This window comes from Rhinolophus sinicus, linkage group LG02 (genome assembly GCF_036562045.2).
Source record: "Rhinolophus sinicus isolate RSC01 linkage group LG02, ASM3656204v1, whole genome shotgun sequence".
NCBI classification, from domain to species: Eukaryota; Metazoa; Chordata; class Mammalia; order Chiroptera; family Rhinolophidae; genus Rhinolophus; species Rhinolophus sinicus.
The window spans coordinates 127,038,583-127,066,318 of record NC_133752.1 but is presented as its reverse complement, the minus strand read 5'-3'; the positions used below and the strand labels follow the sequence as shown (position 1 = coordinate 127,066,318).

Sequence of the window (27,736 nt, the reverse complement as noted above, 5' to 3'; positions counted from 1 at the left end):
TCAATAGTTTTTGAATTACATGAATGAAGGAATGAAGTTAGCTTATTTTTTTAGGTAAAAAGGAAGAAAGACCAAATCTATACTTTTTACCATTTTGTATAAATATGGACATTATTGAAACTTTTATTATGTTGGAATTTATATAACCATCACTGTAGGCAAAAATAATTATTTACATATTATAAGAATAAGAACATATTAATTTAATAATAATAATAACAGAAATCTCCTAACCCCACCAAGCATCCAGACTTGCAATGAGAAGTTTAACAGGCGGTACTGGCTAAAACTAAGGCATAGACTAAGAGACAGAATTCTATCCTCAGTGAAAATGCCAGAAGTCGGCAGAATTGGAGACTGCTGTCTGTTAAACCTGTTTAATGAGGAAGGCATAGCCCCTAAGGCCCAATTTCAGACAAGTAAGATGATCCAGGGAGGTGTCCATCAGTCAGTGATTGGACAAAGGTTGGGCCCATGATGCATAAGTTATAGGAAAGCTAAGGCATTTAAACAACACAATAAAACCAAAAACAAGCAACCAATCCAAGGCATTTTTTGGTGTTTTAATGAGCCAGGGAGAAACTGGTCAGCTATAATTCAAAGGAGGCCAGAAAATTTTAGAGAAATAGAAATAGTGAATTAAAAAAGAATAAATATTTAAGTTTTCATTGTTTTGTTACATTTATGGAAGTTTGGTGGAGGAAAATAATCCAGCATTAAAAAAATTCTGTAGTACTTAGAGAAAATCTAAACTGAATATAATTTTCTGTTCAGGATTTAAAACACACCTCACTCTACATCAATCCTTTAGATTCCATGCTTAAAGTGAGACAGATTGCCAAGTATTTATAACAGTAATAATAACAATAGCTTTTATTATGTTAACTACTTTACCTATATTATGTAATTTAAGCTTCAAAATATGCCTGTAAGACAAGTGTTATTATTAACACTTTATAGAGGAAGAAATTAAAGCACAGAGGGTTAAATAATCTGGGCAAAGTCCCTTGGCCAAAGGTGCTAAACTGGGATTTGTAAACCATCTGAGTGCAGAACCAAGGAGCTTGATCTCCAGGTTTCCTTTTTAATACCATGTTTCCCCGAAAATAAGAACCTAGCCAGACCATCAGCTCTAATGCGTCTTTTGGAGCAAAAATTAATATAAGACCCAGTCTTATTTTACTATAATGTAAGACCCGGTCTTATAATATAACAATATAATGTAATGTAATGTAATGTAATATAATATAATATAATATAATATAATAATGTAATATAATACAATACTGGGTCTTATATTAATTTTTGTTCCAAAAGATGCAATAGAGCTGATGGTCTGGCTAGGTCTTATTTTCGGGAAAGCACGGTAGCATATTGGTCATATTCAGAGAGTGAACATGGGGCATTTGGCCTTCGTAAGACACTAATGGACTCAGTGGAGTGATGGGGGAAATCTGTTTCCCATAATCAAAGTAGTAGGGAAAAGCATCAACCTGCCAAGGAGAGTAAGAGTTTGTGAAAATAATGCAATAAAGATAGATGACTAAAGGGGACTATAGAACTGTGGAGATTGCTGATAGTGTAATGAAAAGAAAATCTTTTAAATTAATTATCCTTAATTTGTTTCATCCCAAATAATTTCACAGCTATTGGAAATTTACCAGTCTTCTTTGGATATTCATAGCTGACATACTGGACACTATTTTATTAAGATACTTATTTATGATTTAAAGCTAATGCAGAAATAAATAATTATGATTCTGTCAGAGGGAAACTTTAGAAAACAGTGGGAGAATTTAGAGGTTTTAGCTGAGATTATCCCAATAATCCTTAACACAAAGACAGTAAACACTATCTTCAGGTTCATTTTATGGCATTTACTAAAAATATAATTTTGTTGTTATTGTTGTAGGTGAGCAAGGACTTCAATATTCTGCTAAAAAATTGTTGTGCAAGTTTTATGTTCAGTGTTTTTTATTTAGATACGACAATAATCACTGTGGAACATGATTGCTTTTTATCAATAGTATTAGGTTGGTGCAAAAGTAATTGCTGTTTTTGCAATTATTTTTAACCTTTTAAACCACAATTGCTTTTGCACCAACCTAATAGACATCTACTTCTCCCTGAAGAAAATTAATGATAAAGTCAGTGACTTTTGTCTCTTAATTGCTGGTGAAAATGAGTGAGAACAATCCAGACATGAGATCTCAATCAATTGGGAGTCAAGTCAGAAGCTTTCGATTTTTATACAAATGGATTTCTCAGATAACAATTGTCTCTTCAGTTTGCTATAGTAGGGGACATAGAGAAGATTTTGTTTACTTGTCTATTTCCTTTCTGCTAGTCTTATGTTGAATATCTGTGAGGTTGCTTCAAACCCTTAAGTTGTAGGTATATATATCTTCTTCATGTTGAATTGTATGTCACAATAATTTACATATTTATCTACTTATTTGTACATTATTTACATATTTCTACCAATTGACGTATTTATAAATTGAAGTGTATTGCATCTTAGAAGTTTATGTTGCTCTTGTCTTTCCTAGAAAACAAGGCAGTGGGTGGTAGGGATTACTGATATAGTTTTCTTTGGTTGTTGTAGATTTGGGCTCATAGAGAAACACTCACTGTGCATCGTATACATTTGTAACAGTGGTGGGATGTCCACTGCCTCTGCCTCTGGGCTCATCAAGAAATTGTCCACTGTACCTGCTCAGTTCCCTCTTTGTGTGAGGGCAAAGTTCTTTCAAGTCTCTGTTTCTACTCAGGGTGTCCAAGTCCCTAATAAAGCGTGTTTCCTCGTGGCTTATTAGTGCACCCAGCTGTTCAGTGGTGAGGTGTCCAAGCTGATGAGTCAGTGGAGAGGACAACACAGGAAGACAACGTATCCTATGAGTCCCTGCCTCTTTTCCTGGTCCTCATGATGGAAACTTTGGTTTTTGTTCTCCTTTCTACTTGAGAGACTTTTGACTTTTTGATTTTCTCCCCTTCTCTCAGGCCTGGTCTTCATCCTGAGAGGGGAAGAAAAACTAATCCTTGGAATTTTTTCCCCCCTCTATCTTAAGAGTGGGCTGGGAAAAGGAAAATTGTCCTTGAGATAAAAATTAGAGAAAAGAAAGTAAAATTCACTGAATGCAACCAGATTAATCTTTTATGATACTATGTACTACGCATATATTAGTATTCTACATTATCTACAGCATAATATATCTGTAAAAGGTAGACAGCCGATGATTATCATCTTAAATTTTGATGGTTTAGAGGAAACTTTAAAGTTTTAGTATCTCAGTATTATTAAGAACAGTAAATGACATAGTGAATGAGTTGAAAGTAAATTGACCTTATTATCATAAAACCTAACTCAAAAATTTAAAAAATATTAGTGAATATTATTTATTATATTAAATATATTTATTTATATTAAATATAATATTTCTTATATTAAATAATATTAAAATATTATTTACATCTATTTATAAGAAGAAGTTTGCAGAAAATTATTCTATTGAGCTTCAGGTTTTGGTTCTACACTACTTAGTTCTTTATAGTGAATATTTTCTATTTTATATGGAACCATTTAAGTGTATGGAAAATGACAGTGTCAGTAAAAAGATCTTAGATTTCTCTGTTGAGCTTCATCTTCTTATTATTTTTTATAGATCTTACTGAAATTCAGTAATTCTCAGAACAGTAAAATATTGTACATCATATCTGTGAATTCTATTTTCATGCAATGCAAAATAATAGGGAGAGATGATTTTCAGATTATCGGAATACCTGGCCATTGACAAAGCTAAACTTATGTTTATTTAGAGTCAATTAGAATCTTGGAATATTAGAGTGGAAGGTTTATCTAGACAAAGTCTTCATATAGGTGAGAAAATTTGAGGTCCAGAAGTCTTAATTCAACCTCGTATCCAGTACTGCTATACACATACTTATATATATGTATATACATTCACATATACATTCTAAATTATATGATTTAAATATGTATATATCTCGAATCATTATAATGTATATTTGTGAAAAGAGTTCAGTTATTTTATTAATGATACATGTTTAAATGCTCAATAAGTTTTGGAGTGTCTTTTGTTACTAAAATTTATCCCATTGAAATGACAGCTTGAAATATAAAAATCCTATGCCAATTTATAATTCTCATATTTGTATTTAATTAGGGCTTGGAGAAGGTCCATACATGCTGGCAAGTTATGGGCAGACTGGCCTTGTTCTGGGGGCCAATATAACCAGTAGAAGCATTTTCTCTTTGTCAAGAACTAATACTCCTGGTGATTTATTTTTTAAATTTATGATCATTCCAGGTCTTTTCAAAGAGAAGGCATCATGTAAGTATAATTTCCAATTGAAATAAGATTTTAGTTTTCCATTTGTATATTTTTTCATTTATTAATTCATTAAATATTAATTTGGGATCTAATATGTTTATGGCATTTTTCTAGGTGCCCTACTGGATATAAAATAAGATACTGGTACATGAACCAACTATTTCTTTTATATATGTATATATAATCCTTTATTTTGTCTATCTATCTATCTATCTATCTATCTATCTATCTATCTGTTTATCAGAATTGTAATTGTTTGATTGATTGTTTGGTCCTAAATAAAGCACAGCTTAAATATTCATAATATTAATCATAGAACTTAATTTGAAATTTTTGAAAAATCATCCACTAATAACTAACATTTAAAGGATTGTCATGCTAGATTAAAATAAAAGAAAAAAATTGTGATTTGATATCAAAGTTGTTAATAGTAAGAGCATAAATCGGAGTCAAGGCAGTCATTCAGACACTCTTATCCTTATATGGCCTTGTGTGTCTTGGTACCCGACCCCACATTTACTGGTTTGTGCCTATACAACTATATTGGTCCTATCCACTTGGCACTTGTTCTAACTGGTGATTATTGTCCTCTTCTGATCTATGATGCTCAGGCAATATTGTTACTATACTAGCCCTACTTGGAACCATGCATAGTGTGTTTTATAAGTTTAGGAATATTTATTGAATGAATAAATACAACTTAACTTTCACTTATTCTGAGAAATCTCCTGATTCTCCAGTTAGAATAAATTGCTTCGTTCTTGTAAAAAGAGCTCTTAAGTTCTTTTTAATCTATGAAAACACCTGTCACAGACTGAAGTTCAAATTTATATGCTAGTTATATATTTTCTCTTATAAATATTTCTTTTATTATTTGCATTTTCCAGTGCTCAACAGAGATACTTGAAAGTTTTAGACCACAATAAATGTCTTTGGAATCATATATTATATGATAACTGATGTTTTTAATAGAAAAAATCCTAGTGGATTTAAACGAAGAAATTAAGACTCCTTATAAGATATAAGATTTGCAAATATCATCTCACATTTTATAGGTTGCCTAAAGAAATTAAGCTCTAAGAAATTAAACGTGAAATCTTAATTAAAGAACATTTATATCATGGGTTTTGCAAATATATTGGAAACTTTTAAAGCATATAACAAGAAAGGATGTTCTGAAATTCTTTGTAGTTGTCCATTAGTCATTTGATTATCTATTCGCCAATAGATGATAATATTGAACATAGTCTTTTCTTAATGCAGTAAAGTCACATTTTTTTTAAATTAGTTTATTGGGGTGACAATTGTTGGTAAAGTTACATAGATTTCAGGTGTACAATTCTGTATTACATCATCTATAAGTCACATTTTGTGTTCACCACCCAGAGTCAGTTCTTCTTCCATCACCATATATTTGATCCCCTGTAATCACTTTTAAGAACATTTCCTTATTAAGAACCCAGTGATATTGAAATGCAGTGACATGCGTAAATTGATTTGTTTCTCTATTCTCTTACTCTTTTCTTTCGTCCAATTTAGCCATTTGTAGATTTCATGCATTTGAAAATTTTAAAGCTTACCAGTACAAATATGTGTCCAATTAATCATTTGATTACTTGTATGATATTGGACATTCTGGGGTCATAAGCTGATATACCTTTTGTCCCCCAAAGACATGAAAAATTATTTAAAAAATAGAACTCATCAAAGACTGACTTTTTTGTTGTTGTTGTTGAAGTTCTTACTGTTAGTCAATGCATTAAAATACTATTTCTTTTAGAGATTTTATAATTCATTTCTGAAATCTTTGAGATTGACATTAATTAGGTATGACAATTGTATAGTTCTATTTTTGTCAAGTTTATAATACATTTTATAATGCCAATATTGATGATCAGCTTTCTCCAGAGAACAGAAGGAATGATCAAACACACTGTTCTATGTTTTACAGCATTGGCACTTGTTTCCTTGGAATCTGCTGAAAGACCAAACTACTTCCTCTATGCCCAGGATGATGACTCTCTTAATTTGAAACAATGGCAGGCGAATTCAGCCTTTCATCAGAGAGCCACCTTTTTCCACCATCAGAGCCTCTGGATTCCTGGTTACAGTGCATTTGAGTTATACAGCAAGAAAGGCTTTTTCATCACATTCACAAATTTGATTGTCAGAGCATCAAAATATGATGATTCTGAAGAATTTAAACAGTCAAGTAGCTTCAGCATAGAAGGTATGTTTCTTGAGTCTTCAAAAGGAGAATAAACAGATAATTTACATAATGACAGAATATTTATCAGGTTTTAATTTTTAAATCATTCATAATGAAGTATAGATAGATAGAGTTATATGAACTTGAGTATATTTGTTAACCTCTCTGTCTCTCAGTTTATGCATCTCTAAAATGGAAAAGACAATAATACCTGCTTTATAGCGTTATTGTATACATGAAATGGCAAATTGCTTAGAACAGTCTTAAATAATGTTATTTTAAACTATTGACCAATTATTACTGTCAATACTGTGTGAACTTTGGAAGTAGAGCTGACCCATGACTCGTGGTATCTAGTATTTGCATCTACTTTTTGTTTCCTGGAAGACAACTTCTCAATAACCTGATTCTCAATGATAAAGACGACATGTTTACCTCTGTCTTTTCAATACTAGGGTGTCTGGTTCCACTGACCTCTGGAAGATTTACCAGGTTGAGCAGAAACCTGGGCTTATTACTAGAGACCTTTATAGTTCTATAGCTATTGAATTTTCTGAATTTCAGAGAGGAATCCTCACTGCCTCATCCAATGTTTAAACACCATGCTTTATTTTCAAAACCTAGGAGCTGAATATCTGTCTTGGGTCTCTCAAATAAATTGTTTCATTATAATCAGCCCTTCTAAGTCAGTCTAAGAGAACTAATCATTTGCCTTTTCTGTTGTGGATAAATTTCTACAAACCATGGTAGTCTTTGGATTTTAGATAATTCAAGTTGAGCTTTAAATTTTTGTCTGTTAAAAAGAGTTTCTGTACTTGTGAGAAAAAGAAGCACTGACATGTCTGTACAACATTCTATAGAGTAAATATGATATTTTTACTTGAATTTACTTAAAATTTTAACTGTACAAGCCTATATTTCCCCTCCAATCTAGAAATCTGCTCCAATAGACTCAGACCCAGCCGCTCCACCTGAGCTATGGATAACTGCAGCCAATGGCATCATAAAATTCTCAGAAACTGATCTTTGTGGGCTTCCTAAACAAGAAACTCTAGGGGTCTACTCTAGTGTTGGAATTAATCCTCTCCCAGGACCCACAATCCCAGTAACCTAGGTCTAACAGTAACTCTAATTTTTACACGCATATATGCCTTCCAATAAGTCTTATTTTCCTTACCATATCTTGGAATTGAACTCTGTGTTGGGAGTCCAAGAAACATAACCCGTTTCCTGAACTTTTTCCCTTATGGAACTCTCCAGAGATAATTTTGGGCTACTGCGAAATGACTGGTTTATGAAGTGGAGGAGGGAGGGTGTTAGCAGAATTTGCAGGAGAAAAATATTTAATCAAGGGAAGTTTTATAGCTATAAGCATGTATTGTGAAAAATCCATTCATTTTTTTTTTGGTCATGCGATAATACCATGTACAAGGTAATGGCCTAAGTTCTGTGAGAAGAACAAAGATGGAACGTTCTCTCTAGGTTTGAAGTCAGACAGCACATCTTTGGTCTTGTCATTTTCCAAATTGTTTGAACTTGGCAAGTCCCTTGGCTCCTCTGAGCCTCAATTTCTTCATTTATAAAATGGAAATAATACCTACTCAACAGGGTTGTTACAAGCATAAAATATGATAATGGAAAAATTACTTTGCAAAAAAGTAATTCCAAACATGTGTTTCATATTATTATGATATATAGATTGAGGAGAACCCATTAAACATAAAGAAAAGAAGAAGATTTAGAATTTTCCTTGGCCTCTTCCAACCTTTTGATTTTTTAAGTATTTGGAAAAGAGACTAACATTTATATATTCAACTTGAGCATGAAATGCTTTAATCACCACGAAATGATAGTGCTTTTTCTCCAGACGTGTCTTTTCCACAGCATTATCATCAAAGAAGACTCAGTCTCTAGAAGCATTACTATCATAAATCATTATTTTTCAGACTGTATATAAAAAATATCCACAATCTAAACTTTATTTTTTTTTGCACTAGAAATCCAGGTACCAATACCTTACAGGAGGAGGTGTGAATGGAGATACGAACCTTGTGCCACTCCCTGTTTTAAAACGTGTAGTGACCCTGAAGCACTAGCGTGTAAATTTCTTCCACCGTAAGTCATGTTTAGCCATTAAACAAGCAAATCCCAGCATTAGTAAATTCTGATATCAACAATTTTGTTTTTCAGGTTTCAAAAAACCATTCTTAAGAATAATTTGTATGTGCTGTATACTCATTCATGAATTTATTTTCTTTTATTCAAGCAATAGTTATTAAAGATCTGCTATGTGCCAGGAATGCTTCTAGCTGCTAGAGATACAGTACTGAATGAATAGATGAAGTATCTGCCCAAAGAAAAAATGTAAATATATAATACAATATATTGTTAGATGGAGATATGTGTTACAGAGAAAAATAAAGGAAGGTAAGGGAGATGGGGAACATAAGGCATGTGTGTGTGTGTTTGCCACATAGGATGATTAGGGAAGTACATGCCGACAAAGTGGCATCTACTCAGAGATCTGAAGAAAGTGAAGGGACTGGCCATGCGGATATCTGGGGAAGAAACTTTTCTGTCTTAGAATAGTGCAAAAGTCATGGGGTAGGAATGCATTTGAGGATGAACAAGGAACCCAGCTAGTTGGAGCACAGTGAACAAAATTGAAGGAGTTAGGAGATGAAACCAGTGAATCATAGTAGTGAGCAAATAATATAGGGCCTTGCAGCCTGTTGTGAGGACTTTGTCTTTTTCTCTGAGTAGTGTCCTGGTGTATTTTGGGCAGAGCAGTGACGTGATCTGATTTATGATTTGAAAAGTCTACTTTGGTTGTTGTACTGAGAATGTACTGTTGGGGAAGGGAAGGAAAAGGGCAGAACTGGTGGTCACTGGTACAGACAAGACATAAAAGGGACGTGATTAGGCTGGTAGTTCTATAGGTTATGAGATTCTGAATATATTTTGAACTTAAGGCTATATTATATGCTGATGGATTTAATATCAAATATGAGACAAGGAGGAGTTAAGGAGTCAAGTTTTGGTTTCAGCATTTTTTAGATAGAATCATATGAAATTGCTATTTTTGTAGTCAAAACTGGTCCAATATGAGCAAATTCAAATGACTCAATTTAATGGAAGGGCTGAGTTGACATTTACTTAGGTAAGGAAATGTTAGGAAGAGAAGCTTAGAGGAAAAGTCAGGAATTTGGTTTTGAGCACTGAAAATTTGAGACTGAAATTCTTCATTGGATTTGGCAATCTGGACAATAGGAAGAGGGGAAAATGGAGACAAAGTGCAAACATTTTTTTGTTTTTAGGGAGTTTTGCTATAAAGGAGAACAGAGAGATGGAACAGTAGGAGGGAATATTTTCAAAAGAATAATTTTACATTAGGCATTTATGAACTTCTGTTCTGTGACAAACATCAACACTACAAAAGATCCCAGGCAATTTAGTTCTGACAATTGCGTTCGTGAACTCCTCCTAGAAAAAGTGCTACATCCCTCATTGCTGAATATCACTACAGTCACCTTTGAAGTACTCCCCTTGGGAAGCTGTGCACTGACGCCAGTGCCTAGTCCACCCTTTAAAGCAATTTTGGAATTCTTTTCTGGAATGGCCATCAGAGCTGTCGTCATATTACCCTTGATGTCCTGAATGTCATCAAAATGTCTTCCTTTCAATATTTCTTTTATCTTCGAGTAAAGGAAGAAGTCATTGGGGGCCAGATCAGGTGAGTAGGGAGGGTGTTCCAATACAGCGATTTGTTTACTGGCTGAAACTCCCTCACAGACATTGCTGTGTGAGCTGGTGCATTATTGTGAGGCAAGAGTCATGAATTGTTGGTGAAAAGTTCAAGTCATCTAACTTTTTCACGCAGCCTTTTCAGTACTTCCAAATAGTAAACTTGGTTAACTGTCTAGTTGGTACAAATTCATAATGAATAATCCCTCTAATATCAAAAAAGTTTAGCAACATCATTTTGACTCTTGATTTGGACTGACGGAACATTATTGGTCGTGGAGCATTGGCTGACTTCCATTGTGCACTTTGATGCTTTGTTTCAGGGTCATATTGGTACACTCATGTTTCATCACCAGTGACAACACAGCCCAAAACATCGTCTTGCCTCTCCAAAAGGTCTCAGCAAACTTCGACTCTCCTTTGCTTTTGTTCATCGGTGAGCTCCTTAGGACCATTTTTGCACACACCTTTCTCATGCTAAAATTTTCAGTTAAGGTTTTCCTAACTGTTCCCTATCGATATTTACTTGGTCTGCTATGCTTCTCACAGTCAGCCAATGATTTTGATGCACAATTGGACACATTTTTGCAATGTTTTCATCAGTTCTGCTCGTTACTGGCCACCCTGACCTCTGTTCATCAGTGACGTGTTCTCTCCCCTCAGAAAACCGTTTAATCCATTTATACACTGCAGTTTTCTTCATAGCATTATCCCCATAAACTTGGACTAATGTGTCCCTGATTTCATGTCCACTCTTGCCAAGTTTAACAAGAAATTTAATGTTTGTTCGTTGCTCTAACTCAAGCTCAGACATTCTTGTGATGGCACACAAAAACACACAACAATAATAAACGCCACTCAGCAAGACATCGCCACATGTCGACATGAACAGAGCTATAAGACATTGATATACCAAGGTTATAAAACCTTACAGAGCTGTTTGTACAGTGCTGCTAATGTAAGCACACAGTGGCAAGTTTGCGAACTTAATTGTCAGACCTTGTATGAATGAATGAGATACAGCCCCTCTCTTTCAAGGAGCTCCGAGTCTTTTGAAGGGTGACAGAAACAACAGCAGATAATGACAATACAGTGGAAAGAAGGCTGGAAGAATGATGACACGTAGTATAATACGTTTAATTATTGACAGCATGAGGCACACTGTGCTAAGTACTGTACAATGGGTAATCTCATTATTTCCATTTTTTTATAGGAGAAAAATTCACTGAGACACAAAGAAGTTCAACAATTGGTCCTAGGTAACACAGTTTGTAGGCAGCAGAGCCAGGGTTTGAACCACTACATCCTGTTGTGTTTTAAGTGTTGTGGGAGCCAAGAGAAGGAAATGATATTTCTGTTTATTTTCTTAAATAGAAAAAAAAATCCTTTTTTTCTCTTTTTTTCTGAAAAGGGGTTGTCTTCATTCACTTGGACCCCTCACAGTCACAAACTTATTCCCTGCCTCTCCTGGTAGGCATCAGGAGAGGAAACAACCCGGACCCCACAGTGAGGAGTGTACTAGGGCAGGAAAGGAAAAAAGGAAGGAAGGAAGGAAGGAAGGAAGGAAGGAAGGAAGGAAGGAAGGAAGGAAGGAAGGAAGGAAGGAAGGAAGGAAGGAAAGAAGGAAGAAAGGGAGGAATGGAAGGAGGGAAGGGAGAGAAGGAGAAAGAAAGATGGGAAGGAGGGAGGATAGGACATGGTTGTTCCTGGCACTGGGGAGAAAACAGAGCTATATATTTTGAAGCGGCACTTAGCTGGTGTGTTACTTCTTGTGCCATAACCGGTCTCTGAGGTGTTTGAACCCAGATCCTCAATCTTCCACTGGTCTGTAGCTATCCCGAAGCTTCTTTTTTTTGGTATGGTTAGGGTGCAGAGAAGAGACTCAGGATGAAACTTCACCCCTGATGAGCTGTTTCTCTCACCTCCATCTCCATCTCTATCACTACCTCTCCCTTCCCTACACTGAGGCACCTGATTATTACTCGTCGTTGTACTTGCAGCCCTAAGGGGAGACTGAAGGACTGAGCTGTGGCTTTAACCTAGCCCTGCACCCCTCCTGCTATTCCCCAATAGAACCACGACCCTTGTTCTTGATAATTGCAGTTCGGCACATAGCAAGTGTTACAAATAAATTAGCTAGTGGAAATAAGAGCTTTCATGAGAAAAGATGCCGACTAGCATACCACAGACCCCATATGTACGTACAGTTACTCTTATTATGAAATAGTATACCTATTCAAAGAACTCTTCTGCATCTGAGACATTCTATTTCTCAGTCAGAAGTTGAGTAGATATGAATTGTATGTCAAAATAAACAGGACCTTGTTATGAAGGTATTTTAAAGGAATGAGTTACTGGTTTTTAGAAAATACTTTAAGAAGATGGCTATGGTTTTGACTTGCATAAAACAATTGCAAAAATTGAGTTGCATAAAAAAGATGTTTATTTAATTTAATGATAACCAACTGGCCCTAGTCTTTTCAGCAATCTGGTCACTTTAATTTTTCTTTATGGCTTGACAAAGTTTAGGGTTGAATAGGGATGTCCTATATTGGTTAAGATTTTATTATTCACGTGCATTTTACGCAATAAACAACTGGTCATAAAAGGTAGACTGTTTGTTTTTAAAAATTATTTGTGAGGGAGGTATCCAAGAGATGGCTGAATGTGTCTCCTGTTAAAAGAGAAATTCTCTTTTCTTGATTTTTAGTGTTTTCTGGATTTACTTCCATGAACAAGTGCCCTCTGGTGGCAACACTTATCCCCTAGTCGCAAATGTGTTTATTTTCATCCTGAATTTGAAAGAGGCTTGAGTATTTTTCAGTTTAAGTTCTTTGCTTTACAGATAAGGCAGTTGGAAATATTTCAAAATATTAAAAATATTATTACAATCTTCTAGTGTATTTGAGAGGCAGATAAGCAAGGCTTTTATAACAATATTTGCATTAGTTCTTAGTATGTATGAATTTACTAATTGATTATACACGGAGGATTACATTTATTTCATCTGAATCAGAATAAATTGAATTCTGAGCTCCAATAGGATGAGAAGGAAGATATAATCTCAGTCATTATCTTGGCTTTACTCCCTTAGAGAGAAAAGCATTCTGGATGGTCCCTTCTGTGTTTGGCCCACGATTCCCAAGCCCATGACTTACTTTGCTTCTGTACCGTGCACAAAAACTGGGGATCCTTACAAAGACCAGACATCCTGGGGCTTTGAATCCAGTCCCGTTAGGCTCCTATATAACCATCTCCTTCAAGGGCACACTGGTACAAATTTGGGTACAGGCCTGATGCTCTTGAAAACTAGTCTCTGTCCCTCCCTCTCCTTATTTTCAGATGATGTCTCACCTCTATCCCATCCTCCCAGAGAGTCGTAATATCTTTTCAATGAGTTTAAGGCTTGATAATAGGCAAGGCAAGCCCCTGATTTCTGTTTCTGTTCTACCAACATCCTTAAGGCAAAGATATTCAAAGAGTATGTCTCTCTGCTTGGATGGGGGTTAGGGGGTGCGGTATAGGAGTGGAAAGTAACAGGACAATGAATATAGATTAAAATCACAATAAATGATTCTTCTGCATTTCTACTGATTTATAGAACATGGTCTTAAGGTGTCCCAAACGTAAGTGTATATTTTGAATGCTCTGTGTTCAAATCCTACCTTAATAATGAATGATGTTCCTTTATGATCCACTAGCTTGTAATTTCATACAATGAGGTATGATGGAGTGGTAGTAAATAGAGCCCTCCTTAATGCTTGACAAGGAAAATAGAAGAATTTTAAGAAAAAATATAACTGGATTGCATATATAGTAAATGCAGTTTTTTTAAAAAAAAATCTTAAACTTTTTTCATTTTTTTTTTTTCATGTGAAGGGTTGAAGGATGCTTTCCCTACTGCCCTAAACATATGATCCTTGATGAGGTCACCCTCAGATGTGTCTATCCAGGAGACTGTAAGTGTGAACCTTACTTAATTTATTATGAAAAATAAAACACTTGAATATTTTTTCTGTCCTATGGCAGGTGGCTGTAAATAGAAGTCTTAGACAGACAATCCATTTTCATCAAATTCTTCTTCAATATCACTTCCATTATTTTTTGTTTCTAATTACTTTTGAAAGCATGTACATCTTCCCTCTAACACGTGTCCTGTGTTCTTTCTCCCAAAACATTTTCCTTGAAGCTAAAGATCTCTATATGAACTATGTGGGTCTCACTTTGAGCAAAACAGATTAAAGAAGAGTATCTTTGTTTCTTTGTAGGCATACCTCTGATTCCCATAGAACCTGAAGGTAAGCCATCTCTATCCATTCTTATAGGTGTTGTTACAATTTTAGACACCAAAATTAGCATTATGTAATTTACATCTTGGCACACTGATAACAACTGTTGGTATTAGTACTATCCCATTGACAGGAAAACCTAACCGTCACTTTTGTTTCACTAAGTAGCTATTCACTAGGTCATCGTGCCCCAATTTCAAAATGGCTTTTGTATTTGGTCCACTGCTTTCTCCTTTTCAGTTAGTATAGATTCCTTCACACTTTTGCTGAAAATTTAGGTGTTACTAAATCCTGCTTAAATGTTCACAGTGGTTAAGTTGACTCTAAAGAGATGTTAATCTCTTTAACCTGCAAATGAAGTCACCTTTAAGGGCTTCCGTTCCTGGGTTCAGCCTCAGTCTGTGGAAGAGGAATTCTGGGCTCATACCCTGACTTCTCTCCAGCACAATGAAACTTGCCTCAGGAAAGGATTTTATACATTGACTCACAGTGAGGCTGGACAAACATAATGTCCATAATATCATTTCACCTGGGATCATAATTTAGAAAAGCTCAGATAGTTATTCTTTAATTGATTTGACAAGCTTTAATTGTCAGCGCTGTCAGGCACTGTCCTGGCAATGAAGGGAGGGGAGGAAGGGAGAAAGATCAAGGCACAGCCTCTGCCCTAAAACCGCTATCAGTCCACAGGCTACTGTGATATTACAATAGGGGTAAGTACAAGCAGTAAGCTGGGTGGTGTGGGGGGGGTCTTATACTTATTTTGGAGGTATGGCCTCCAAAGGGTAACAGAGGTAGGAGCTGGATAGGCTAGTAGAAGGAAGACGTGGGTTCTAGTTAGAAGAAGCCTGTGCAAAGTCCTGGAACTACAGGGAGCATGTCACACAGACGGTCTTGCTAACCTAAAAATAAAAAGCTTTTCAAAGGGAAAGGCAACAAGTATTTATCGAAATCAATAACAATAGCTTTTCGGGAGGCACTGATTCAGGCAGAAGCCCAAATAATGTTTCGATTGGAAGACAAAGGCAGTGGATATTTATGAGAAATGAACGGGGGACAATTACATCAATAGCAGGAAGGCATTTCTATTGGTACAGATAGCATAGTGATGTTAATTCCAAATAATGCTTTTAATTTTCAATCCAGGAGTGATCAATTCAGTAGTCATAATAACTGCTTTCTTGTTATCATTGCAAACAGTGTTTTGGCACACAGTGTTGCCCTAGTCCCAGTCCAATGGTTATTTTGCCCAGTTTTAACATTCAGACACTAGACAAGCAAGGCAGTTCGCTGGCATAGCAGGTCAGCTCCATTTTAAAATGGCTCCATTTATATTAGTGTTTATAGACTTCAAGCAGGTCCGTGTATCTTCAGTATGTAGTATGAGGAGAATTGTGCCAAGAGATGAGGTGGAAGAGATTATCAGGGCCAGATCACAAAAGGTCCGTGGTAGGAAACTTGGATATATATATTTTTTTTCTGAAAGCAATGGCAGATCATTCAGGAATTTTAATGAGTCCTGTGACATCTTCAAAATAATAGGCACACTGCAGCCATCACTTATCATTGTGCTAATTAGCTACCATTTACTGAGTATTTATTATGTGTCAGGCATTGGACTAAGCACTTTGCCTACATTTTAGTCCTTATGAAAACTCTATGGTTAAAAGCCAGCTCTGGAATCAAGATTCCTGAATTTGAATTCTGCCTCTAACACTTACCAGCTTAACTCTCTTTCTCTATATCTTAATTTCCCTCTCTGTAATATTACAGGAGTATTGCTATCTACTTCACAGCATTCTTGTGAGGAGTAAATGAAATAATCTATACAAAATTTCTTAGCGCAGTTTCTGCTACATATGAATTCCACATATGATGGCTACCGTTCCACTAATGGAAAGGACATCTTCATTTCTAACAGGTCCAGAAATGATTACTCCATCAGTCTTCACAGCAGTAACACCCACGCCAGGTTTGGAATGTGAGGTATGACTGGGTAATCTCTTCAGCAATTTTGTCCTTTCTTTCTAGCGTCTGTTCAAGTGTCTGTATCACTAGCCAAACTCTATTAAACTTCTTTCAGTGTGATCTCTAGTCTTTCTTTGCTAAAAGATAACAAGAAATATGCATTACATTTTAATTATTGTATTTTTTAACTGATTCAGATATTTCTTATTAACTACATTCTGGTCACATTAAAAAAATAAAATTCAAATGAGGACTTAAGTGTGATTCCTTAAAAAGACTTATCTAGAGTGGGCTTCACTGTAAGTCAGACATTAAAAAATATTTATTAAGTAGCTACTATATGCCTGGCACTGTGTAAGATGACAAAGATACAACAGTGTACAAAGAGAGATAAGGTCAATGAACCCCAGAGTTTGTAATTGTCTTGGCTGAGTCTTGAGCAGTTATATGCTACTTAATTCAAATATAATATAATATAATATAATATAATATAATATGATATGATATGATATGATATGATATGATATGATATGATATAATATAATATAATATAATGCAAATATGCCACTTGTTCTGATAAACTAATTATTTATTCAACCAATATTTATTTAGCACAATTTCTGACCAGGCACTAGTCAGGTACACGGATAAAACAATATAAAGGCAGACAAAATTCCTGGCTTTATGAAGTTCACACTCCACTCTGTTGGAGATTCTGAGAAAACCAATAAGAAAAATAAATTATTAAGTTGTATAAACTGTTAGAGGGTGCTGCTCAGGAGAAAAATAAAACTATTTTCAGTGAGTTGGTAAAAAATCCTCACTGAGAAGATAGATGACTTTGGAATCAAAGATCTGAAGAAGTTGAGATAGTGAGCCATGCAGAGAACCAGAAAAACAGTGTTCCAGGCAGACGGACCTGCAAGTGTGAAGGCCTGAAGTGAGAATACCTAAAATATTAAAAGAATAACAAGAAGGCCATTAAACCAGCAAGGAATAAAATAGTAGGAAGTAAATTAGATTAGGTAAGACCTGGTAGATGATTGTAAAGACTGTGGCTTATTTCCTAAATGACGAAATATGGCAAAGGACATTTTTGAGTAGAAGAATTATATGCTCTGATTTTTTTCAGGATTATTGAAATAAATAAAATGTGTTGACAGCAGGGTGAAAGGAAACAATAGAACAAGTCAGGAGGCTGTTGCAGGAATTTAGGCAAGAGATAATGATGGCCTGGACCAGGTGGTGGCAGTGGAGACAATGAGAAATGCCTGGATTCCGGTTATACTGGGGGTGCCAAAAAATGTGGTGCAAAAAAATGTATACACATTTCAATTTTCCTTCCTTAAAACGTGTATATATTTTTTCTGGCATCCTGTGTATTTTGAAGATAGAGGCCACAGAATTTGCTGTAGGATTAGATGTGGGGTTGAGTAAAAGAGAGGAATCAAGGATTCTATGATGTTTGCCTTGAGCAACCGAAGGATAAAGTTGGCATTAATCAGGGTGGGGAAATTGTGGGAGATGAAGGTCTGGAGCGAATATAACCAAGAGTTCAGTTTTGCCATACAAAGAATGAGATTCCTTTTAGACATCAAAACGGTGTGGATATACAGACCTGGTGAGCATAAAGAGAGTTTACTTTAGAGGGTTGTTATTGTGGGAAAAAAATGGGTTAATTAGAACAATGGGGAACACAATAAGTGATATAAATGCTTATCATTGCTATAATTATTACCATAATTTAAAATAGAATGCAATTTATAAACTTTGAAAAATCTACCACTTATTTCATTCTTACTTGTTTATCTATAAGTGTGAGAGCTATAGATAAAAATTAATTTATAGTGATTCTATCCGGCAGTCCAACTGATCTCATATATGAATTTTATCAAAATATTAGGATAGTATTAAATTGTAATTTTTTAAAACTGACCTTAACAGAAGTTATAATCATATCCTAGCTTTACACAACATAATATGACATGTTTACTGCCACTGTATAAATATGCTCATTAAAAAAAAAAAGAAAAGAAAAAATAACCACTAATGTGGACAATTTAGGATAAGACTTTAATTTGCTTATATATCTGAGTATATGGGCAATTCTGATATCAAATCAATATTAAGGTAAAACTTATATGAAGTTCATAATGAGTATTTTAGAAAGGTTACATCAACAAAAAGTTGTAGTGTAATTTTAATTGTTTATCTTTTAAAAACTTTTGTATTTAGGAAATATACAACTTAGACAACATGAATGGGAAACTAAAAAAAATATATATGCAATGGAATATTGCTCAGCAACATTGCCAGTTGCGACAACATGAATAGACTAGAGGGTATTAGGCTAGGTGAAATAAGTCAGACTGAGAAAGACAAACACCATATGATTTTACTTATGTGTGGAATCTGAAAACCAAAACAAACAACAAAACAAAACAAAACAGAAACAGACCCAGAGATACAGAGAACAAGGTGATGGTTGCCTAAGGGGAGGGGAGTGGGAGGATGGGTAAAAAAAAAATTTAATTGAAAACATTAGTTGAAAATGAGAAAAAAACTCAGCAATTTTCTCTTTTTATTTACAGCCTCAACAATTTGATCCTGTTTATAATTGTAGCCAGTATATATGCATTAATACGGAATGGAAGTTGTACAACTGGTCTCTTAATTGCCCAAAGGACTTGGAAATGCCTGACTGTGGTTTCCGGGGAAGGCCTGTTCAAGTTAACACTGATATCTGCTGCCCTGAGTGGGAATGTCCTTGTAGGTTTTCATTTCTTCCATGGTAACCAATTTTTAATCAGGGGGAGATTGTTATTTCTTTGAACCAACCACCTCATCAAGCCAAAGTTATTGTTGAGCTTTGTTCATTTGATTTATGATTTTGGTTCCCAGTATATAACTTTTAGAATTGCTTCTTGTCAAACATAATAACACTAATTGTAAAAAAAAATAATTTTAAACGAGCAATTATTACAACAAATACAAATAATTACTTAATAGGTTAAATTCACTCTCTAAAATTTTTTTTAGGTCGGTGTTCCATGTTGTCAGAACTGAGCATTATTACATTTGATGGAAACAATGCAGCATTGTATAGTATGGCTTCTTATATCTTAGTAAGAATTCCTGGGGAAGTTATAGTTGCTCATATTGAAAAATGTTCCATGAATCAGGTAGGTTATAACCCATTGTTTTATCATTTCTTCATAAATCTATAACTGAAGTACATTGCAACATTAGGGATTTTCATAGTAAGAAAGGATTCAAGAACTCACTGAGATTTATCGTCTGGTACTTAAAATAAAAAAATGTTGTATGTACAAAAACTTATAGACACAGAACAGTTTTAGTGGTTATCAGAGGATACGGGGGGCAGTGGTAGAAGAGGAAAAGAGGATCAAATATATGGTGATGCAAAGAGAACTGACTTGGTGGCAAACACAAAATGCAATATATAGATAATATAGAAATGCACACTTGAAACCTATATAATTTTACTAACTAATATCATCCCAATAAACTTAATAAAAATTAATAAAAAACGTTTCATGTAAATATATTTAGAAGCATATAATATTAATCCACATATTTTTAAAAGTCAAGTAGTACTTTTCTTTTAAAAGTGATTTTTCTTTATCCTTTTTTTTCAGGATGGAAACTCATTTAAAAAGCTAGTGAGTATTTGCAAAGTGTTTAGTAGATTCCTTCTGATTATTGCTAAAATTATGTTTAACTCCACAAAGTTTTAATTTTTTTTCAAACTAAGGCTTTCTCTGAAAGAAGCTCCGGACTTTGTTTTAAGAAGTTAAATTTGACAATACCTATACATAAAATACTTGTCGACCGGGCAGCAAGAAAGGTAAGAATACAAAGTTAAAATATATATCCTTACATTAGATGAAATTATGTAAACACAATTATTTCCAAAAAGAGGGAAAATTAAACATATCAGTGGAGTTTCATTGCTGTTATGTCTAATCATTCTTTTCATGGATAGTCTAAAATGTGTTTCTTTATATTGTATTTCTCCATCTATAATGTGCCATCTGTTGCAAATATTTCTCCCCTTGTGAGGTTAACTGTAACCGCCATGTTAAATATGCTAAAGCCTTCTTGGAGAAGGTGAGTGGCCAAGCTTCTTAATGTCAGAGTTAACATTAGTGTTTCAAATAAGACAAAATGGAACTGATATGAAAAAGAGGGATCTCAATGTTGAAAAGAGTAGTAGCCACAAATACCGAATGAAGAACACTGAGAGAAGAATAGATAGAAGGAGTATTCCAATGTTGATGCCATTAATTTTTCATTGAATAAGTGATGGCTAAAATAAGAATAAATGAAAGAATATTTAACTTTATTAAAATAAACTGAAGGAGAGCAATGCATTATAAAAAAGTTGGAAAGGAGCCATTTAGTTTTACAGGAAAAAAACTTTATCCCAAGGAATATGTATTTACCAGATAGGAGTGAGTTATAAGCTGGATGCTTCACTCAGATCTAAATGGTTCCCTCAAAATATAAGAAAATAATGTATAAAGATTTTGCTCTAAATGGTTAAGATATTGGGTGCTTTCTGGAAATAATTGCATTAGCACAGATCCATCATATTCTAGGCTAGAAACAATCTTAAGACGGGCCTAAGATATAGTAAGGTATTAGAAAGTTTAATCTTAAGTAAAACAAAATATATGAATGAGGTACTTTTTTGCAAGATAGCATTTGTATATACCTTTGATTTTGATGAGGTTGATATAGCAACAGGAAGTGGATGGGAAATAAACTCTGCATTTGGGAAAAAGGGTTTATTTTTGGCCCTAAACTGAACCTGTCACTGGTCATGTATTCAGTTAAAATCTTATTAATTAAAAAAAAAAATCATTTAGTGAGAGTTTACATAATAAAATGACACAGGTCCAAGTAATGTGCAGGGTGCATAAATGTAATTATCTGCCAATTAGAAAGTAGCAGGAGGTATAGTGACAGAGTTATAACCAAGAAATCATGAAAACAAAAAGAAGAGTCAATCAGTGCAGTTTACAGGAGGGTTAAATAAGTAGTTTTGGAAGAGGTGACACCTAAAATAAATCTTAAAGAACGAATAGAAATTAACCAGGCAAGTGGAAGGATGTTTTAGCCTAAGGGTGGCAGTATGAGAAGATGTAAAGATGAGAAAGTGGATGATTAGTCAGGTAGAACTTCGACAAATTTACTGCTGGTTACAGCTCATGGTTCCATGTCATTGCCATTATTTAAAGCATTGTTTTTAAAAGTATAATCCTTGGACTGCCTACATTTGTATTACCAAGAGCACATGCTAAAAATACAGACTCTGGAATCCCATGCAAACCTAGGAAGTAGAATTGCTGAGAATTCTAACCTTTACCAACTTTGACACATGATTATTAGGAACATTATTGTTAAACACTGATTTAGAAGATTAAAGAAAGAAACCAGATTAAAGGAAACATCCTGAAAGTAACTTTTATTATCTTATATTCATATTAGTAGGTAATCAACGTATATTGAGGGCAGCAGACAGAAAAGTTTACATAACAGGAAAAAGTTAAGTTTTGAAGAAAATAAAGGAAGATGAGGTTAAAACAAACACGAAATATAGCAAGACACAGCAAAGAAACAATAAAAGAGCTTAGAAATTATGAGAAGCTGTGGAAGCAGCAGAGAAATAAATTTTTAAGAACTTAAAACATAGTTTATATTAAATTAGCACAAATGAAATAATCTGAGTTCTCCTAATTTTAATAACTGCATACACATATTTAAAAACTCATAGACACAGGCTACAGTTTAGTGGTTCCCAGTGGGTAAGCAGGGAGGGGGGTGGTAGAAGAGGGTAAAGGGGGTCAAATATATGGTGATGGAAGGAGAACTGACTCTGGATGGTGAAAACACAATGCAATAGATGATTATTATAGAAATATACCTTGAAAGCTATATAATTTTACTAACCAATGTCACCCCCATAAATTTAATAGATAAACATAAACGTTTTTTTAACAGATGGAAATGCATTATGTAATTTTAGGTAGATGTGGATTCTGTTGTTGTGCCTTTGCCCTTTTCCAATCAAGACCTGCTCATAGAGGATTCTGGTACTATGTATGTGATTACTACCCCAGCCGGACTAATCATAAAGTGGGCTCATTTGACAGGAATCTTAGACATTCATTTCGGCCCTCAATTTAACTTGTCATCATACACAGAAGGACTTTGTGGTGAGCATTGCTCTTCAAATCTTGATTTCTTCTAATAATTTTTTTTTTCCTGTCCACATTACGCTGTTTTTGCCTCCATTTCCACACTTTTCTGATTTGAGGTGTGATATTAACTTTCAGTTCCCCTGTGAATACTGAAGGAAGTAATGGTTTAATGGTTTTCCATTAATGAGCTAAGTAGCAAGAAATAACAGTTCATCATGGGTATTTTATGAAACCATATGCTTACCACTATTATTACGATACTGTTTATATTCCTACTAGCTCATCTTTATTAAGCATTAATGAAGTATCAGACATTATTTTACATACTTTAATTCATTTAAATCTAACAATAACCCTAATAAGTAGGCACTAGTATTAATTTATAAGTGATAAAAATGAGGCATAGAAAGGCTTAAAGGCTTAAATAGCTTGTTTTTTCTTTTTAAATTTGAAATCTGGGAAAACTTCGTTGTTTAAGCCATTTTTCAAGTCATATACAAGGAACACAATAGTCTGAAAAATTATCCCAGTTTTATTATACAGTGAAAAGCGTAGATGTACCTTGACGCCTAAGTTTAATATCACAATATATTACATAGATACAAAAAGAATTTCAAGCCCAAGGAAGCCAATTAGAAATATATCTATGTACATAACAAAATAAGAATAATATTGGCTCTGGTGTCTGCCAGGAAGTTAAATAGAGGTATCCCCTTTACAGCTCTGTGCTCAATATCAGTTTCCTCATCTCTGAAATGGAAATGGTAATATCTACTTTCAAGATTGTTGTTAGAATGGTACATCAAAGTTATTGTAAAAGCACTTCACACATTGCTTAATATACACAATCAACAAATGTTAGTGCAAATATATTTTAATCTCACTAAATATTAACTGAATAAAAGTTTATGGATTGCCTTCTGAGTGTCTGACACTGTTTGGTGTTGACAACTCAAAATGAAAATGAATAGACTAAATCCTTGCCCTCACAAATTACATGCAACACCCATATTTCTTCTTTAAAAATGTAAAGCATGTAATGGAAAGACTGGCTAAAATGGTGCCTATTTAGAGTATGTTACACATAGCACAGACTTCTATGGTGACTAAAAGTTATCAATGTGGAAATAACATGTTTCCCTGAAAATAAGACCTAGCCAGACAATCAGCTCTAATGCGTCTTTTGGAGAAAGAATAAATATAAGACCCAGTATTATATTATATTATATTATGTTATGTTATGTTATGTTATGTTATGTTATGTTATGTTATGTTATATTATATTATGCCCGGTCTTACAGTAAAATAAGACCGGTCTTATTTTACTGTAAGACTGGGTATAATATGATATAATATAATGTAATGTAATGTAATGTAATATAATATAGCATAATATAATATAGCATAATATAATACCGGGTCTTATATTAATTTTTGCTCCAAAAGACGCATTAGAGCTGATTGTCTGGCTAGGTCTTATTATCAGGGAAACACGGTAGTTATTATTGGTATATATTAGATTGGTGGAAAAGTAATTGCGGTTTTTGCAATTATTTTTAACCATTTAAACTGCAATTACTTTGCACCAACCTATAGTACTGATTATAAGCAGCTCAATAGTTATTGGGTAATAACCCAGACTTTGAGAATGCATATTTTATACTATGACTTATCACTTGTGAGTGCTATGATTTCTGTTTAATTTTCGTGTTTGGTTCCATCCCCCCACTCCCCTTTGCTGTCAACTTATGCTTTTATGGAGGTAGACATTCTGCTAACTGGATTCTTAACTAATGGTTGTAGAGAAGGGGCTGGGATCACATTTTTGCTAAACAAAGGTCACTCTCTAAACTTCATGACCTCCACAGTGGGAGAGAGGTGGCTTGCTAAAGAAAATCCTGGGTGCTGTTGAAACTACAGTGGGTGCTGGGTAATAAAGTTATAGAACAAGAGTGTGACTCAAATTGAGCATGGACACTAACGTGGGAGTTCCATACTGACACTTCGCTTTACACAGCACTGTGAGGTCTGCAGAGGTGGTGGCTGGAATTGCAATGAAAACATATTTTTACTATCAATTACCTTTCTCCATAAGAGTTTAAACATTATATATATATATATATATATATACACACACACACACACACACACACATAAGCTGCTTTACACTATAGTTCACTTGAGTTTTGTTTGTTTTGTTTTTTGCACTTCATTCAGTCTTCTGTATATTTACAAGGGTGGGGCAGCGACTATGGCAGAAGCAATCTTCATTAGTAACAATATAAGATTTGATACTTCAATAAAATGTTTAACTCTTATCTTTTAAAGATGGGAGCCTTGGGAATTAAGAAAAAATATGTTTTAAAGTAGAGTGGGACTTAAGTAAGTTATGATCAGGGTTCCAGGTCCATTTCTCGGTATTTCCCTTGGCACTGCACTTCACTGGATGAAGACTAAGCTATTCTCAATCTGGTGTACCTCAAGGAAGCTAGCAGGTCAAAGCATCATAGCCCTCAATAGGCCATGCCATCCCAAGGAAGGGATACTATCTATATTCTAGAAATCCCAGGTCAAATTCTGAGGTTGACTATGGTTGTCCTAATGTTGAACAAATCTAGGCATCTGGTGATGGCCATGAGCTGATTGGTTTATGCCTGGATTACTTATAGTAGTTTTTAAGGCTAGGTGTAAGGAATGCCTTTATGCCAATCAGGCGTCTCTCCTGGAGTGGTGTCATGTGCTAGGAGATAAGGCAGGGATAGTTCCTGAAAGGAATAATTTAATGTTTCCAGGCAGGGTTTTCTTGGGGGGAATGGATGCCTGGGAGGCAATCACCAAATGTCCACCATTCTGGGGAATATTTGACAGATTTAAGAACCAGTTCTTAAACTAGGAGATAGTGATAAAAACGGAATAGTGTAAGAGCAGACTCAATCTCCTCTTTCTTCATCTTCTATGACATTTTCATATATCTTGACTTCTAAGATCATGGTTTCTTTCTTAAGACAGTTCTATACTATCTTATCAAAGAATGACACAACTAGATTTTAAAATCCATCAACATTAAAGTCAAATTACATAAATTTGGCTCCTCATTCAGTATATAATTAATTTATTTTAAATCAATTATTAAGAGGATCTATTTTTACTGCCTGCATTTGGTTTAAGTGAAAATTTTTACCTTCTAAATGTCACATGTCTTTCTAGGGATTTGCAATGACGATCCAGATGATGATCTAAGGATGCAAAATGGCACAATTATTACGAATATGGAAGATATAGAATTATTTATTGAGAGCTGGGAAATTGACAAATCAGTTAAAGTAACAACGAGAAGACCTTTCCGAAATTGTACTGAGGATGATTGCACTCACTGCATTGAGTTGTTAAATAGAAGAGTTTTCATTCCATGCCATGATAGAGTAAGTTGAAGGCAACCATAAATAAGAACTGTCATATTAAACACGTTAAGATTAAAGCCAATAAATTTCTGTTCTTGCCATGATGTTCTTCTACTGAGAACAGTTTATTCCCAAGCCTTCTGTCAGTATGCTTTGGAATTCAAAATCATTTGCTGTTTATAGATTTACGGAGGCAGGAAGGATAATTATCTTTCTTCTCTACTTTTTTTTCAAAACTGTATCTACAGCGTTCAAGAAAAATGAAATTCTATCCTATGAATAAATGTCTCTAGGAGAAAGAGATCAATGTCACTTGATAACCCAGTATAGAAACCAAGTCAGTGAAGGTTTAATCAATCCCTGTGATCCTGGCTTCTTAGGTGTTTACTTAGAAACTGTCACATATTCAAATTAATTATTATTTACTGTGCTCTAACTTTCTGTCTTTAGGTCATTAGTAGATATTTAAAATAATTAGCATCACTAAAAAAAGATCCATTATTAGAAACAAAGGACACATAAGTACAGCATTCCATGAATCATTTAATGAACAGTTAGTGAGCATCTAGCCCCTACTAGGCGTTGTGTTAAACTCCTGTGATCCAAAGATGAATAAGACCCTCTCCTTGCCCTCAAGGAGTCTTAGTGGGAAGGCAATCCTGTGAATAGACACATTGTAAGATACACTATTGAGGTGCATAGAAACCAAGTTTTGGAGAAGTCTTCCCAGAGTTTTAGACATTTGAATTATTTGGAAGGATGAGTTCGCCAGGGGAGAAGAGGGAGGAAGGGAGACCTAAGCAGATAAAACAATATATGTAAGAGCAAATTTGGTGTAAAAGTCCATTTTAGGAAAACATTGAAAGTTTAGTGCAAGACACATGGGTGGTAAGAGCCCGGGAAGAAGAGTGAGGGAATTGTTAGGGTGGGAAGGAGATCGCTGTGAACCACATTCCATGCTAGGTGGTGACGCTCAGACTCCATAGTTTTCAGCCTGCCTTGTGACTTCCCTGACCCTAAAGGCAAAAGGTGTGAAGTCATGGGACAAAAATGGCATCTCTTTCAGGAACTTCAGTTCTATTTGGAGATCTGAATGCAAATAAGTTGTAAATGTTTACATTTTTGAATGCATGCACATAACAATGAAAAATAGCAAATACTTTTTAACTAATTTCAGTGTCGTTTTGATCTGTCTTTTAAAAGCATAATGATAATTGCATTTTTAACTGGGAACTTGTAAGATTGATTGAATTAGAAAAAAATTTCCGCTTGACTATTAAAGGCATAGTGAGGCCACGCAGGATACCATTTAGTTGGTGATAGCCTCAGATTTTTCCCTTAGGATCTTCCCAGTGAACTTGGTTACAAAGGAAAGAAATGCTCATTATTTGGTTTTCTCATTTCTAATCTTCATCCTTCTTTGTAAATAGCCACATAGCAGGCAGATGATCTTTTAAAAATGGAAATAAGATTGTATCATTTCTCTTACCTTCAGCTACACTTTTACTTACACTTAGAGTATATTCCAAACTTCTTATCAGGGCTT

General features: G+C 34.6%; 1 protein-coding gene across 2 annotated transcripts in view; it reads left to right on the top strand.

Annotated features, from left to right (window-relative positions):
• Positions 1-27,736, top strand: part of OTOGL (otogelin like) — a 142,526-nt gene that overhangs the window by 80,811 nt on the left and 33,979 nt on the right. For both annotated transcript variants that reach the window (XM_019751251.2, XM_074325364.1), the window contains 12 exons: positions 4,185-4,352; positions 6,304-6,582; positions 8,559-8,676; positions 14,185-14,264; positions 14,574-14,603; positions 16,516-16,580; positions 19,154-19,331; positions 19,602-19,744; positions 20,222-20,245; positions 20,338-20,430; positions 22,615-22,804; positions 25,997-26,211. In XM_019751251.2, coding sequence (XP_019606810.2) covers positions 4,185-4,352; positions 6,304-6,582; positions 8,559-8,676; positions 14,185-14,264; positions 14,574-14,603; positions 16,516-16,580; positions 19,154-19,331; positions 19,602-19,744; positions 20,222-20,245; positions 20,338-20,430; positions 22,615-22,804; positions 25,997-26,211 — 1,583 coding nt within the window. The remainder of the gene's footprint in view (positions 1-4,184; positions 4,353-6,303; positions 6,583-8,558; positions 8,677-14,184; positions 14,265-14,573; positions 14,604-16,515; positions 16,581-19,153; positions 19,332-19,601; positions 19,745-20,221; positions 20,246-20,337; positions 20,431-22,614; positions 22,805-25,996; positions 26,212-27,736) is intronic.